General features: G+C 53.2%; 1 protein-coding gene across 1 annotated transcript in view; it reads right to left on the bottom strand.

Moving 5' to 3' along the window:
* The window catches only part of JAKMIP3 (Janus kinase and microtubule interacting protein 3), an 82863-nt gene that overhangs the window by 40825 nt on the left and 25948 nt on the right, over positions 1 to 16090 (bottom strand). Inside the window, exons 3-8 of the mRNA XM_023185846.1 lie at positions 4647 to 4862; positions 3036 to 3155; positions 2210 to 2356; positions 1135 to 1266; positions 996 to 1031; positions 108 to 167 (exon numbers count right to left, since the gene is read on the bottom strand). Of these exons, the coding sequence (XP_023041614.1) occupies positions 108 to 167; positions 996 to 1031; positions 1135 to 1266; positions 2210 to 2356; positions 3036 to 3155; positions 4647 to 4862 (711 nt within the window). The remainder of the gene's footprint in view (positions 1 to 107; positions 168 to 995; positions 1032 to 1134; positions 1267 to 2209; positions 2357 to 3035; positions 3156 to 4646; positions 4863 to 16090) is intronic.

The raw sequence follows: 16090 nt of genomic DNA on the forward strand, positions 1-16090 counted from the left end.
GGGCGCGGTCCTCTCCACACACACCCACGCTCTCCACACACGCGGGCTCGGTCCTCTGCACACATACCTGGCATACTCTCCACACGTGCTGGTGAGCTGTTCCTTACCTTGGGAAGTTTTGCCATTTTCTTTCTTTGCTTCCGGAATCTTAACAGCTTGTCCCGCTCCTGCAGAAGTCAGTTGAAGAGGTTGTGTAAGTGGTGGAAGAGCTCCATCAGTTTCAGTCCACGGTTTACCGCCCCCGTCCCATCATTTGGATGACAGGGAAGATGCCGTCCGGGCTGGCTGTCCCCACACCACAGTGGGAGGCCCTCGCTCCAGCTCTGCTGCTCGGGGATCTCATGTCTCCAGGGTGACACAGGCAGCTCCCCGGTGAGGTGGGCTCTGAGCTTGTCTTGCTCAATCGTCCACCAGCACCTCCTTCTGAATGCATCTGGGGGCCACACGGGGCAGGTGACTTGAGGGGCACGGAGTTGTGGGAACCTGGAAGGGACTCATGACCAGGGCCCCTCTGGACCCTGCAGGGGTGGCGTCCACATCTGTGTGGGGACTGATGCCCTTAAAATACTAAGGAGACCGGCGTCCTGCTGCTCTCCAGGGAACCCATGCTGTGGTTTCACGGCCATGATGGTGAACCTCTTGGGCTACGGCTGCCTGTCTGTGCTGGCCAGGGAGAAATGCATGGTGGGGTGAGCAGCCAGAGAAGGGCAGCCATCTGACCCTGGCCATTAACTCAGAAACATGATCGTCCCAAGCTGGTGCCGTCTCAACTGGGGCATCAGTGGGCATCCCTAGCTCCTGTCTGACCCACTCCGAAGGGCATCAGCCACCCGTGCACGGCCTTGGCCAGGTAGCACTGCAACAACAAAATCCACCCGAAAGGCTGCCGCGGCCGCTTCTGTCTGGTCTGTGAGGAGCCCTGGGCACAGAACGGGTCCCACGGGCGACTGTGTGGAGAGCGGGGGCGTGGGGAGGCGGGCGCTGACCGTACTTACTAACACACTCTTCACATAGCCGGCGGTCTCAAGGGTCTAGGAAAGGAAGACAGCACGTCACAGAATTGCTAAGGGTCCCTGTTAGCCAAGCCCCTTGGGAGCCAGAGGATGGTGCCGCGGCAAGCAGCCCGCCAGGTACCTTAGATAGTTCATCTATGAGGTTTTGCTGCTCCACAATCTGAAGCTTCAAGAAATCGACTTCTCTCTCGTCCTGACTTTGATCAAGGTCGTTCAAGGAACTGGGTCTCCGTATGATTCCGGCTCTCTGTCTCTGAAACGCCAAGCAGCCCACATCACAAGTTGGGGAGTGAGGGGGTCTGGCTGATCACAGTGGGGCAGGGGTTCTCCCTCAACCTGCGCTGCCCACGTTCAGCTGCCTGGCTGGCGGTCTCTGCTCAGGCCTCAGAACAGCCCAGCTGTGAGGCCCTGGGGAAAGGAGGCCTACGCGCAGGCCCGGTCCCGCAGCAAGAGCAGGTGTGTGCAGCCCAAACGGACACACGTGGGCCCTGCTGGTCTCCCAGAACACATGGCTGGAGGGGATCGCTCAGAGCCCTGAAGCGGACACTGGGTTGTCTGTGCCCATTTCCCACCCGGCCACCGCTCCCAAATCCCTCCTGACTTTAACTCAGTGTGAAAAGAAGGGGCTTCGTAGAGAGGGGTATGGAGGGCGCCTCTCCCCCACGTCCTGCTGAATTACTCGTTGGGTAAACTCTGGCGTCATGGCCTTCAGGGTCTTCAAGGCAGGGAAACGCAGTGACACTGGCTGACGGCCCCCCACTCCTGGCTCGTGGCCTTGGCTCGTGACACTGACTCGAGACCTCCCACCCCTGACTCCTGCTCGGTGCTGTGTGCCAGGCCTCTGCTCCTCCCCAACAGCTGGGACCCTGCAGCCTCTTACCACCCTCGCCCGGGATTTTCCGAGTTGGAGGCCGCCTCTTCCAGGCCCTCAAGTGAGACGTGGGCAAACAGGCCTGGGAGGGGACACCCCACAGCCGCGTCCTTCACACGGTCAGGGCCTCCTTCAAGGCTCCCCTCCCCAGGGCTGGGCTTGGCGGTTGCTCCCCCTCAAACACGCGTGAGGCCAGACTCCAGCAGAAGGGCCTGATCGTCCGCCTGGGACTAGCTGTCAGGCTAAATCTTGCATGGAGAAGGGAGAGGCTGCTGCCTGGAGTGCGGGTGCGGCCGTGGCCCCACAGAGCCCCCCACCCCCTCACCATTTCTATGTTCTCCTGGGTGACGAATTTTAACTTGTTTTCCATCCGGCGTAAAGCGTGAGACAAATCCTCATTCTTCCGACTGAGGCGCTTGTTTTTATCCAGCAGTGGCTTGTACTGACTCTCGGCTTCTCTTACACGCTTTAACTGAAAGACAAAATTAATTACGATTGTTCTTTAAGTGGCAGGTCTCCACACAGAGTCAGCAGACTGACCAGAGCTTGGGCTGCAACAACGCAGTTCCCAGCCACTATTTGGAAAGTCCATGTCTCCAAGTGGCGCCCACTCGCCCAACGCCCAGGTGAACCCAAGCTCAGGGCTGGGCTCGGCGTCCGGGGCGGGTGAGTCCCGTCCCATTGACAGATGGGGATGAAGATGAAGACCAGCAGTCCAGGACCAGTGCTTTGTTTTGCCAAGAAGGGCTGTGGTAAAACTGCCTAGCCCACTGGACCCTTGCAGACACGTGACAGCTCATGCACCCTCCAGGATCTCGAGTTACCTGGAAATCTCAGTGGCTATAAGGACCAATGGTGACAACCCCACTGAGGGGCCGTGTCTGCACATCCTAGATCATCTGCAGAACAGAGAAGGCTTCCGTCCCCAGTAAGGCAGAGCAGGGGTTAGTCAACCAGCCCTTGAGGGGTAAATGTGGCCCCTACCTGTTTTTGCTAACAAAGTTCAACTGGAACACAGGAGACTTAGATGCAAGGCTGATCCTTGCAACCACCACTCCTTTTCACAAGGAATTTTGAAAGTGAACTCCCCCTAGGTCCCCACCTCCACAGTTACAAACCCCCGGGAGCCAGAAGCCCCCGCCCGCGCTCACCAGCTCATTCCTCTCTTCTGACAGCAAGGCGTTGCGGTCCTCCAGTTTGCGGATAATCGCACTTAACTCTGCAATTTTAAGCTGGAAGCGCCGGGCATCTTTTTCATCCAACTGCTGTTCCTAAAACAAAAATCAACTGCAAATAACTGTTCCTACACACAGGCCTGGGAAGCCTTTGCAAATCCCAGCACGCTACAGGAACCAAAACCCTGCCGCAGGACGAACGCCTTTGCCTCCACAAGGCTGCCGGGAAGGTTCGGATCCCCCAGGGGAAAGGCACCGGCCTAGCACCGTGGTCATCGCAACTGCGTGAGGTGACAGAACCGACAGGCAGAGCAAGAGACCCTGCCTCAAACACAACAACTATTTTAAGGTAACATAAAGTAAAATAATGAAAAGGAGCGGACATGTCTAGAAGTATGCAGATGGAGAGGGTGGGGACGTGCAAATGCAGAAACCGCCAGTGTGGGTGATGCCAGAAAGACGCCTGCCAGCTCCCAGCCCTCTGCCTGGCCCCTGCTGCTGCCCCTTCAGGAGGGTGTGTCCCCTGCCCGGCGGGGTGGGATTTCTCTGGTACGATGACATGAGCACAGGAAAGAAGAGGTGACCTCCCTCAATGGGACTTCTAAAGGGCCGCTTTTGGGATCCCTGGAACTTCACTCAAAAATCGGTGGAAACGTTTGAATCCAGTTTCAAATCTCTCTGGAGTGAACGCCGTAGTCTACCACACACCAGCAGGAGGGGCTGGATCTCATTCAATGAAGCTGTCTGAATGAGATCTTAAAATAATATTTTCTATTCTTGAGATGTCGCTGTCCTAGGACCGGCTCAGCTCACACACGGTTTTGTCCTCAAAGCGAACAAGCAGCATCCAGGATGGTCCTGGGCCCGACTCGAGTTCCTCATTCAACAGGTGCAGGAGAGGCTCGGGGTCAAAGACCCAGAAGGACCAGCTGGAGGGTCCCTGGACTTCAGATACCCCAGGGTGTCCCAGAACCACGACAAGGATGTGAGTGCAGAGCAGCAGCGAGGAAGCGGGTGGAGCTCAGCCCAGGGTGGTCAGCAGACCCCACACGGCAGAGCGGCCCAGGGAGGAACAGAGAGTGGCATGATCACATGAGAAGCGGGTGGGAGGGTGACTGGTGATGCGAGTGCCAGAAATCACCCTCGAGGGGCCAGCTGGGCACATGGTGGTCAGGGAGCCGGTGCGCCAGCCTTCCCGGGCCAGAGGCAGAGGCCGTGTGCTTGGAGACAGCGGCAGCGCATACCCAGCACAGCCTCCTCCCACCAACCCAGGGCCAGACCCCGGGCGGGCCAGCAAGTGCCATGGACTGCAGCAGAAGCCTGAGGCCGGGGCCCACGGGAGGGTGACAGGGCTGGGGCCGATGCTAGGCTGACAGGAAGGAAGGAGATGAGTCCACCAGCCCTCCGGGCCAGAGCCAGAGGAGCTGAGCACCTAGGGCCAGGCTGGGTGGGGAGGTGCCCAGGCAGGAGGGTGCTGGCTCGACTCGGGCTCTGGTCTCCTGGGGGAGTGGCCCAGGCAGGGCCGTGCAGCCACACGGCTGGGTCTGTGACACGGGGGGGGGGGCAGCGGGCCTGGGAGGTGCTTACAGGGCTTCCCGAGTGGTCTGAAGCGTCTCCTGCACCGGCTGCATGAGGAAGTTCCCGTCTGAGGCTGCCCGGGTGCCGGTCGGCCTCTCGGACCTGGGACAGCTGCTCATCTAGAGCCTCTTTTTGGAGCTGCAGTCTCTGAGCTTGCCCGGCTTGAACCCCTAACTCTCTCTCCAGCACGAAGACTGCTCTGTCTTTAAATTTTATCTCCTCCATCTACAAGGAGAACAGAACACAATCACACAGGCGGCAGGACACGGATCTGCAGTTACCATAGAAACGGGCGCAGCCCTGCCAGGCTCCGGGCTCTGAGACCGGAAGCAAGAGTGGAGCGTCCTGGACGGAGAGCAGGAGCCCCGGCCCTGGGCTGAGGCACGACACCCCGGCTCCCATCAGGCCCTGGCTCAGCCGGCTACACAGAGCTGCTGCCAGCAGGGGCCTCCTTCCTGACGGCCCCAGGCTCTGTGTGCTCGGCATGGTATCCCATTCGCTGCTCTCCTGCTGGGGCCCTGGGTGCACATGGGGGTGGTGGTGTCTAGCAGAGTCGGCAGAAGCCACTTCCAGCTCCTGCCTCTGCTGTAGGTTGGCAGAGAGGAGGACACCCAAGTTACCCACACTCTGCCAATAGGAAGGTGCCATGGGCAAGATTCTTCTCTAAACAGGCAGGGGAAACCATGGGGAACAGAAACCCTGGCCTGAAAGCCAGTGCTACTCCTTCCCCAGCCCGGGCCCACCCCCCAGGGGAAGGTTGTGCGACGTGGGGGCATCACTGTGGTCTCTGGACACCGCCTCTCCATACTTCTGGGCATGACTAAAAAGCTGGGACCCCACACAGCTGTCTTCAGGTAGCACCACATTTGCTCATTAATCTGGCTGCAAGCCGGGGCTTCCGGGGTGAGACGGCAGCCCAGGGGTGTGCAGGACGTCTGCCCCGCCAGTGGCTGTGAGGGCTCGGCGGCCCTCCCCACCCTCCCTACAACGCGAAGATTTGTGCTCAACCCACAAAGGGTAGAAGCCTTTCCTTCCGGGGATACAGCAGCCACAGCCTGCAAGCCCCCGCCCCGCTTCCGGGCAGGGATGCGCCAGCCAGAACGCAGCACAGCCGACCCGACGGCCCCCCACTCTTCAGACAGACACGCTCGGCACTTTGGACGTCATTATCCACGGCACGAGATTTACGAGAAGACAAGGTCTTCGGGGATGAACAGCTCAGTCTGAAATACATTTTCGAACAACAGAGCAGAATGGGATATCTTGCTGCTTTACTCATTGTTTGAGGTTTAAACAAGCTAATAAATCTGCTATCGCTGAAGTTAGCTTGGAAACAAAGAAAGAAGACGTCTAGTTAGCCCGGATGGAGCAAGTGATGAGCTGAACAGAAGAAAAGAAATCCTTAACTGCTAAATCCCCATCTTCTCTGCACACAGCAATACTGAAAGAGTCAGTCAGCGGGAAGGGGGCCAGTGAAATGAGAGTGTCCATCAGCAGCTGTGCCTGCGGCCTGGCGCTCACACGCTCAGACTCAAACAAGATTTTCTTTTATCAGGACCCCTCACTCCCAGCTGCAGAGGCTGCCTGGAAACCGGAGAGAAGCCCTTGGGACGGTGGTCTCCAGTGCAGGGGGTGTGCAGGCCGACGCTGAGGCTGGAGGAGAGAAGACGCCCCTCCACGCTGCCTGCCTCTGACTCACCTGCCCCCAGGCATGCCCCGCAGTGTCTCTCAGCACGGGCCCTGACACGCAGCATCACAGCCACCTGTGACAGCTGTCCATGGGCAGATCCCTGAGCCCCGCTAGATGCGCAGTTAGAACCTCTAGGGTGGAGCCTGGGAAGCTGCATTTTACAGGCCTCCCTGCTGACTGTGAAGCCCGCAGACATGATCTCACCACTGCCCCACAGTGCTGAGGCCCCTGCACGCGTGTGTCCCGCCACGCCCATGAAGCACACTCACTACACAGGGCACGTCGTCATCCCCAGCATAGTCACTGGCAGCTGTGGCTGCTCCCAACTGGGCTGACCATGCCTCAGTGCTGCAGACAGGTGACTGCCTAAGGTGTTGGCAGAGTGCCTGCGACCCCCCAGCAGGTCTCCTGACCCAGGGCCATGGAGCCAGGACTCCTTCCAAAGACTGGGCCTGCGTAGGGAGCCCTCATGTTTGGCGGGTGTCACTCACACCACCTCTTCCTCCAGAGGGGTCTGCACCTCAGGGAAGCCCTCCCTCTGCATCGACTCTTGGTTCTGTGGGTAGTGACTTGAGCATACGAATGTGCCTTGTGACAGAAAAGGCTACTGCTCCCAGCAGATGTGCTAGATATAAGGAAGGAGATGTGCTTTGTCTTAGCTGGGGCTTGTTTTCCTAGCACAGAGGGTCTTGATGAGAGAAGGGAGGACCCCCATCACCCAGCTCCCAAGAGCTTAGAATGGGTGGGGGAGATGGGAAAAATACACAGATGAGATACACAGACTGGTCCTATTATTCCCTGTGAGAATGCAGAGACCTGGGTGGTGGGGGGTAGGCAGGGGGGCGGTTGGAGGTGGCAGAAGAGGCAGCCAAGCCTCCCTCAGCCTCTGGTGGGGTAGGAGAGCTTGTAAGATGAGGGAAATGTGACATTTTAGGAGCCCAAGCCCCTTGGTGTCCCAGGGACACCAGAACTTACTGCATGTCTGGGAATTAACCCTTGGGAATTTTTCTCTAGACAGAATGTCCAGGTCCCCCTCAATCATGGGATAATCTGCCAGCACCATGAGAAGGTGGTTCCTAAGCCTGGTGGTCTCGTGCTGGAATCACCTAAGAAGCTTTCTCTTAAAAAAAAAAAAAAAGAAAGAAAGAAAAGGACTGATGCCCAGAAATTTCTGGTTCCAGACATGATGGGGTAGTTGGCATTAGACTTACCCTTCTGTGGTGAACAACTCTAGAAGCTGAACAGGATACACAACACAGGGGCAGGAGAAGGAGACAAGGAAATCAGTGCCTGTCAGCACAGGGCCCCGGACACACAGCGTCACAGCCCCTGTGACCACTGTCCACAGGCAGATCCCTGAGCCTGTAGATCAGTGCCTGTCATCACAGGGCCCCACCTCCCCTAACGTTTTCCCTGAGGGTGTTCTCGCAACCTCTCTCCTGGGAAACAGAGCCCCGAGCCGCAGAGGCCTCTTTTGCTGCAGGAAACTAAGATTAGAATTTGGTTAGGGCTGCTACAGCAGCTGGGATTTGAAGAGTGGAGGAGGGAATGGCAGAAAAGGAATGACAAAGATCTGACTAAGGATTTCCTCAGGTCCTTGGGCCACTGCTAAGCTGTACATGTGCAAGGCAGGACTCCCAGAAGCCTTGCAGGGAACAGTTCCTGAGAATCTGAATGGTAAGTAGAAATGTAAGTGGTTGCACATGGCTGTTGAGACATTGCAATTCAAGCTCAGACAGAATAGAAGATCATAGTGATTTCTCTAGACCCTGCAAAAGTTACACTCTAGGGGCAGGACAATGTCCTAGGAGTAAAAACTTCATATTAAGATAAAACTAAACAGACCTTACCTAACAAAGCCTGAAACCACACCTCAAAAGGATCCAGGTAATCTGCTGGTCAGTACCTGTTTGCTTGAACAAAACTCAACATTCTTAAGACAACAATAACATAAAGCTCAGCATCACAACACATCACCCACAGTGCCAAGAATATAACGAGCATCATTAGACACATGCACCCACAGTGCCAAGAATTTAATGAAAATCATTAGACACGTGAAGAAGCAGGGAAAAATAACCAATAATGAAGCTAACTCTATGGCAACAAATCAAAAGATGACTAGAGTCAGTCAATAAGAACTTAAAAAATAATTGTGATTGATAGAAACAGACCCAGAGATGGTGAAGGTATTGAAGTAAGCAGATAAGAACTTTTTAAATCGTTGTAATTAACTCACTAAAACTAATGTAATTAACACATTATATTTTTCTAATAGAGATAATAAAATGAATAAAATGCAGTAATTCAAATGAGAATCAGGATCTATTTTTGAAAAGAAATAGGCACTCAAATCCTACATACAAGGTCTAAAATTAGAAATTCATTACAAAGGTTTCAAAGCAGACTGGACTCAGTAAAATCACAAACCCAAGATAAAATGATAGAAAATATCCAACCAAGGCACAAAAGGAAAAACAGAAAAATAAAACAGAATAGAGCTCAAGAAAACTAAGCTGTAGTCAAAGTGTCTAATATACATGTGATTGGAATCCCAGAAAGAAAAAGGAGGAGAAGTAATGTTTGACTAAATAATGGTCAAGAATGTTCCATATCTGTTGAAAGACATCACTTCAGATTCAAGCAGCTCAGCTGTCCCCAAGCAGTATTTTTTTAAAAATTACAAAAACACACCTAAACACATCATAGTGAAATTGATGCAAACCAGAGTTAAAGAGAATATCTTAAAAGTAGACAGGAAAAAAGACACTTTGCCTGAAGCAACAACTCTAAGAGCGACGGCTGGCTTTTCAACGGAAACTAACAAAATCAGAGGACACTGGCAGGACATCTTTTGAGTGCTAAGAAAAATGCCTGACAATGTGAGGTTCAATGAATACATCCTTGGAAAATGAAGGCAAGTCAAAATGTCCTTAGACAAAAGTGGAGAGCGTCCTGTGTTAATACACCCACAATGCAAATAACTCTAAAGGGAATCTTTCAGGCTGAAGGGAAAAGGCTGCAGATGAGAACTTGTGAAGATATAAATATAAAAGACAATTGGCTGCTTATGGCAACAGTAAAAGCCATTTCTTTGGGGGCTTATGACATGTGTCAAAGTAAAATATACGACAATAATAGGAGAAGTGGGTAAATGGGGTTGACCTATTGCCTTATAAGGTACTTGTATTTTGGGTATGTGGCAAAATTACTAATTTATGATAGAATGTAGTTAAGGATACATGTTAATATTTCTCTGTAACAACTAATAGAATAGCACTAAATGTTGACCAAAAGGAGATAATCCCTTACAATGGTTGGATAACCCCACGGGATAACCTCATCCAAGGCAAGGAGTAGAGAGAGGGAAGAGGAGGGAGGGAGGAAAAAAGAAAGGAACAGGGGGACGAGAGTAAAAAACAGAGAGAAAAGAACACAAATTCCTAGCATCAGGAATGAAATAAGAGACAGTGAATAGATAACAAGAAGCTCTGATTAAAAGTCTAGCGAGCAGTCAGGCGCGGTGGCTCACACCTGTAATCCCAGCACTTTGGGAGACTGAGGCAGGTGGATCACCTGAGGTCAGGAGTTCAAGACCAGCCTGGCCAACATGGTGAAACCCTGTCTCTACTAAAAACACACACACACACACATTAGCCAGGCATGGTGGCGCACACCTGTAATCCCAGCTACTCGGGAGGCTGAGGCAGAAGAATTCCTTGAACCCAGGAGGTGGAGGTTGCAGTGAGCCAAGATGGCACCACTGCACTCCAGCCTGGGCAACAGAGTGAGATTCTGTCTCGGTGGGGGAGAAAAGTCTAATGTCAACAAGTGGGAAGATGTGTATGAACTGAACATACTCCTTGAAGAATCTATTTTACCAAACTTAACATAAAAATAAATATAAAATCTGAAGTTTATATTTATTAAACACATTTAATTCATAATTTAAAAATATGTCACAAAACTCCTGACCCAAATAGCTTCATTGGTGAATTTTCCAAACACTTAAGGAAGAAATATACTTACACTGAACAAACTCACTGAGAGAATAGAAAAAGCAAAATACTTCCAAAATCATTTTATGAGGCCAGCCAAATCTAGATACCATAACTTGGCAAGGACATTATAAAAAGTGGGAAAAAATCCTAAATCCAGTGTATACTTATATATAAAATGGACATCATGGCCCAGTAAAATTTATTCCAAAAATACAATGCTTATTTTATACTTAAAAGTCAATTAACGTGTCATCTCATCAACAGAATAAAGAAAAAAAAAAGATCATTTTGATTTATGCATAAAAAGCATTTGACAGAATTCCATAGCTATTCACGAAAAAAATGCTTAGCAAAGTAGGAATACAAAGGAATTTTCTTAATCTGATGAAGAGTATTGTTGGCTGGACACAGTGGCTCACACCTGCAATCACAGCACTTTAGGAGTATCAGTTGAGCCCAGGAGTTCAAGACCAGCCTGGGCAACAAGGCGAGACCCTGTCTCTACAAAAAATTTAAAACTTAGCCAGGCATGGTAGCATGTGCCTGGCTACTCAGGAGGCTGAGGCGGGAGGATCACTTGAGCCTGGGAGGCCAAGGCTGCAGTGAGCTGTGATCGTACCACTGCACTCCACAGCCGGGGTGACAGAGCGAGACTGTGTCCAGAAAAAAAAAAAAAAGTATTGCCAAAGAACCCAACAAAAACAAAAGCAAAACAAACCAACCAACCTGCAACTAACGTCACACTCGGTGAAATGAATATTTGATATTTTCACCAGCAGCTGGGAATCAGGAGGGGTGGGTGGTCACTCTCAACACTTCTGTTCAGTGACACTGCAGGCCTTCACAGCGCATCAGGGCAAAGAAAAAAGCAAAAGGTGTGAGCTTGGAAAGGAAGACTTAAACTGTCTTTGGGATGACGTATGGTGGCCACTCCTGTCATCCCAGCACTTTGGGAGGTGAGGCAGGAGGACCGCGTGTGCCCATGAGTTTACAGCTGCAGTGAGATACAATCATGAGAAACTATCTCTCAAAAAAACCACCCCCAAAACTATCTTTGTTCACATACAACATGATTATGTGTACATGGAAAATATTTTTTAAATATCCAAACAAGTTGTCAGAATTAATAAGTGCATTTAGCAAGGCTGCAGGATAGATCAATATAAAAATCAATTGTATTTCTGTATAGCAGCGAAAAATAATTGGAAAATAATATTTTAAAATTTGAAAAGCCGACCATTTATAACAGCATGAAACATTAAATATTTAGGAATAATTTTAGCAACGATACAATGATACATAAGACCTCTACACTGAAATTTACAAAACATGGCTGACAGAAGAGAAAATGTAACAGTAAATACACCAGGTTCATTAAGGTTCAAGGTGCCAGTTTTTCTGAGGAAACTGACAAGCTCATTTAAGTTTCATACAGAAAAGCAATAACAGTCTTGAAGAAGAGAAAGAAAGAAGTTGTAGAACTTAGACGACTAGATGTCAGGCTGTACTTTAAAGTGTCAGAACTAAGACATGGTACTCATGACGCAAGGCAGAGCAACAGACCAGCAGAATGCAACCGGGCCTGGAAACAGACCACAGCTGTGGGCTCATTTGACACATGACCGAGGTGCTATTGCAGCACAGGGGAGGAGGACAGTCTTCGAAAAACGATCCTGGAATAGTTGGATATCCACACGGCAAGCAGGGAACATGTCCCCATCTCATACTATTCACAAAAACTGAACTCGGATGAATTATAGAATTAAATGTTGAGAAAAACAGTAAGGCATCTGAGCGACACAGACGGGGCACCTTCACGCCCTCGGAGGGGCAGAGGATGTCCAAACCGGACACACACAGCACACAAAAGAAACCAACAAATTGGGCTCCCTTAAAATGCCAAACTTCTTTCATCCAAAGCCAGCATGAGGAAGAGGACTGGGTCAGCCACAAACTGAGAGAAGCCGTCAGCGGGGAGAAGGTGAATACTCCGGCTTCGAGGTGGGGAAGACATGAGCGGTGTCTTACGAAAGGTGATATGCGGATGGGCACCGGAACGGCCAGCTCTCTCTCTCTCTCTCTCACCGCTTTCCTAAAGAAGTGGCGATACTGTCCCTGACGAGGATGTGGAGTGAAGTAGGGTTCTGCCCACCAGCCGAGTGGCATTTCTGTCTTGAGGTAAAGCGTCTGCCTGACCCACCATGCCACAATTCCCCTCTTCGCCCCGTGAACACACAAGAGAAAGGCATGTACGTGCCACCCAGGATGTGACCAGTGCTCGTATGACGGCCAAGTGTGGGACATGACTCCAATGCCTCTCACAGAAGGACAGGTGACCGTGTGGCAATGGACATGTGTGGCGCGGCCGGCCAGCTCGGCTGCGATGTGCCAGGGTTGGACAGATGACCGTGTGGCAATGGATGTAGGCGACATGGCCAGCTCGGCTGTGACACACTGGGGTGGGCAAAGCAGCAGCAGAAGGACGGGTGCTGCTGGGACGGGCAGCCCTGCTGGGCCTCCACCCCAGTGCTGGGTCACGACACACCCCCTCAGAACATCACGCATTTCCTTCAGATTTGAGCCTGTTCTCTGTAGACATTTCCTCAACATCCACAAAATGGAAAGAAAAGCGAACCTTGATGCCAGGTGTCACCCTCCGGAAATTCTGGGTTAGCTCTGCTGTGGGCACAGCTGTTCCCTGTGCCCTGCAAAAGCTCTCAATATTCCCAAACTCGTCCCAAGCAGGTGTCTCTGGACATCCACAGCCAGGACTGTGGGCAGCTACTCAACGGTAGGACCTTACCTCAGGGACTCCCTCATCGTTTGCAAGGCAAGCGCCTGTGTGGCGAGGCTTTGGCCCCAGAAGCCGATGCTGCATCTGGCTGTGGATGGCTGCAAGTCACAATCTGGGGTCTTCAACAAAACCAAAGCATTGTGTGGGAGCCAGGCTTGGGGCTCAAAGGAAGCTGCTGCTGCGGCGTTCGGCAACGCCAGTTTTGAAGACACACTGATGCCCAGACTCTGTGCGACACCATGAGAGAGCAAGGGCCTGGCACAAGCTCTCGGCCACTTACCTGACGCCGGTCTCCAGGCGAAAAGCAAGGACAGGCTACATCTCCCACTCCCACCCCCAAAATAGCACTTGGGGAGAAACTGACCTCATTTTTACAGCCATATTTGTGTGGGGTTTTAATCATTGCTGTACATTAGCATTCCACTTTAACTAGCTGTCTAGACAACTGGGGGAGGAGGAACCCATATTATAAATCACAGATCTTTACGGGAAAGGAGAAACTGGCTTTTGCCTGTAATTCTTTGGATTTATAGAGTCTTTAACAACTGTCTGAGCTTGTATTTTAGCAAACGTGCTGAGCGTGCAGTAGCTGTGTGCACCTAGACAGCGCTCTCAGGCTCCGTGATGACATGGCACAGATCTGCCACACGGCTGCTCCTGGGGCCCTAGCTCGGCCCTGTCCTCAGAGCCTGTCACCAGCCAGATGCGCAGGGGACGGGGCATTGGTATGGTCATCGCATACCTGTGGGTGGGAAGTGCCTCACCCCTTCCACGTCTGACTTTAGCAGAAATTTGGCCAAGAAAGCCGCTGGGAGCCCAGCTTCTCCAGGAGCACACAGCAGGTCACTTGCAGATGAGGATTTGGCTCTGGAGTCTTCTGAGGCTCTAGGTTCCCCTGCTGTAAAATCAAGGGGTCTGCACAGTGGAATCATTAGGGTCTGAAGATGATGGGCCCTGGGCTGGTGGGTGATTCCTGGGCTCCCTAGCCAAGGCATTCTGATGTGTACAGGGCAGAGGCAGCTCTGACCCCAGTGCCACCCACCACAACCTTCTGGGCAGGGAGAGGGCGTCCCTGACCCGCTGGGTAACTTGGTTTCTCTGGCACCTTCTCTAGCAGCCCAGCCCTGAGTGCAGCCTTGCAGCCCTGCTGTGCCCAGCCCTGCCCTGGCAGCAGCGACCGTGCTTGTCTGGGGTGTCTGTTGGCCCCTTCGTCCCTACCCTGCAGGCCTCTCCTCTCTCCCCTCCACCTGGCTTCCTCTCTGAGACCCTGAGCCCCCACCAGGTGCCACACTTCCAGGCCTGCACTTAGGGTCCCAGGACAAGACAGGGGGCTTGCCTGTTAAGCTTCCATGCTCTGAGAGCAGGTGAGGCCCTCCCCGGCTGGGCTTCTGCCCCTGCCCAGTCCCTGCCCTGCTGTGTGGCCCCTCCAGTCTCTCCCCATCCAGGGCTAGCCGAGGTGCCCAGTGGGCCCCTGAGATGGGCCCTTGGCACCCAGGAGCCTCGGCCCAGAAGACCCACGGTCAGGCTGGTGTCTGGGCCAAGGCTGGGGTGCTGGGGCAGGTGGCAGGCAGAGTCCCAAAAGCCAGGGAGCCGACCAGGGGGGCTGGGAGGCCTCTGACTCTGGGCCTTTGGGAGGATGGGGGTGCCGTGCTCTTTGCAAATGGGCCGCCACTTGATGAAATCCATTCAACAAATATTTATTGAACACCTATTCTACGTGCTGGGGACTGAGTAGTGAACAAAACGGACCCAAAGTAAAGACAGCTTTGCTGGCCAGAGTTAGGGAGGCAGAACCTCGAATCATGGGGTCCATTTTGGGAAGAACAGATGATGGTCCTGAGTGTGTGCTGAGCGCCCAGGACTCTCTCAGACCCTCCCTCCTTCACCGGCTCTGCCAGACGTGACTGTCCTCAGGGTGGACCTTGGTGGGACAGGTTCACCCCGTGGGAGCAGCGCCCTCAGACAGCACATTCTTGCTGGGGTTGTGGCCATGCGTGTGGCGCTAAGTAGACGAGGGAGGCACAGAAACCCCCAGCTCCCACAGGGTCCCGCTCAGGCCAGCCTCGTCCACAGTGCTCCATCCCCAGGCCTGTCTGTCCCCAGACTCAGCTACCACCCTCCCAGGGCCACAGCTATGTGCCCACACCCGGGGGGTGGGGGCCAGCACCGGATGGCTCTCAAGGGAGCATGTCTGACTGTGAGCAAAGATGGATTCCTCCCAGAGGCTGGTGCTCCCTGCAGCAGAGATCCATCCCTGACCCACTGTGTCCTCACTCAGGGCCTGGCGAGGCCGAGCATCCCATACCAGAATGTTCTGGGACTCAGGTGCCAGCCTGTGCTATGACCACAAAAACAGCAAAATGTTTGGCTGATGTAAGGAACCAAGGTTGTGCGATATTTTCAACTGTAATAGTAGCTGAGGTCTCTTGTTGGGAGAACCCGAGGCCTCTGTCACCCACCTGCCTTGCTGGGGCCTTGTGAGCTGGGTCGGCGGCTGTCCTGGAACCTGGAAATGATGTTCCTCCCGCCTGCAGCTCCTGCCAGGCCTGGGAGGCCACTGTCCTGCCCCAGGCTCAAAGGCCCAGCAGCGCTTTGCACCCCCAGTTCTACTGGCTCTGCTGACTCTCAGGGCAAGGCCCTGCCTCTGAACCCCACCCTCACCCCAGCCTGCCTCTTCTCTGACTGCCCCGAGTCCCCTGGGGCTGGGCCACCTCTGGGCCACCTTCCTCCCACTTTTCTACCCCAGCCCTGCTCTGAGTCCCTCTCTGAGCAGCTTCCATCCCAGACTTCCCCATCCTCACGAAGCTGCCCCTCGTCCCCAGCCTGGACACCGCACTGTGCCACAGCTCCCACAGCTGGAGAGGCTGCACACCTGCTCGGCTCTCCCAGCCCCCCCACCTCACACCTGCCTGGCTCTCCCAGCCCCCCCACCTCACACCTGCCCGGCTCTCCCAGCCCCCCCACCTCA

The sequence above is a fragment of the Piliocolobus tephrosceles genome, chromosome 9 (assembly GCF_002776525.5).
Source record: "Piliocolobus tephrosceles isolate RC106 chromosome 9, ASM277652v3, whole genome shotgun sequence".
NCBI classification, from domain to species: domain Eukaryota; kingdom Metazoa; phylum Chordata; class Mammalia; order Primates; family Cercopithecidae; genus Piliocolobus; species Piliocolobus tephrosceles.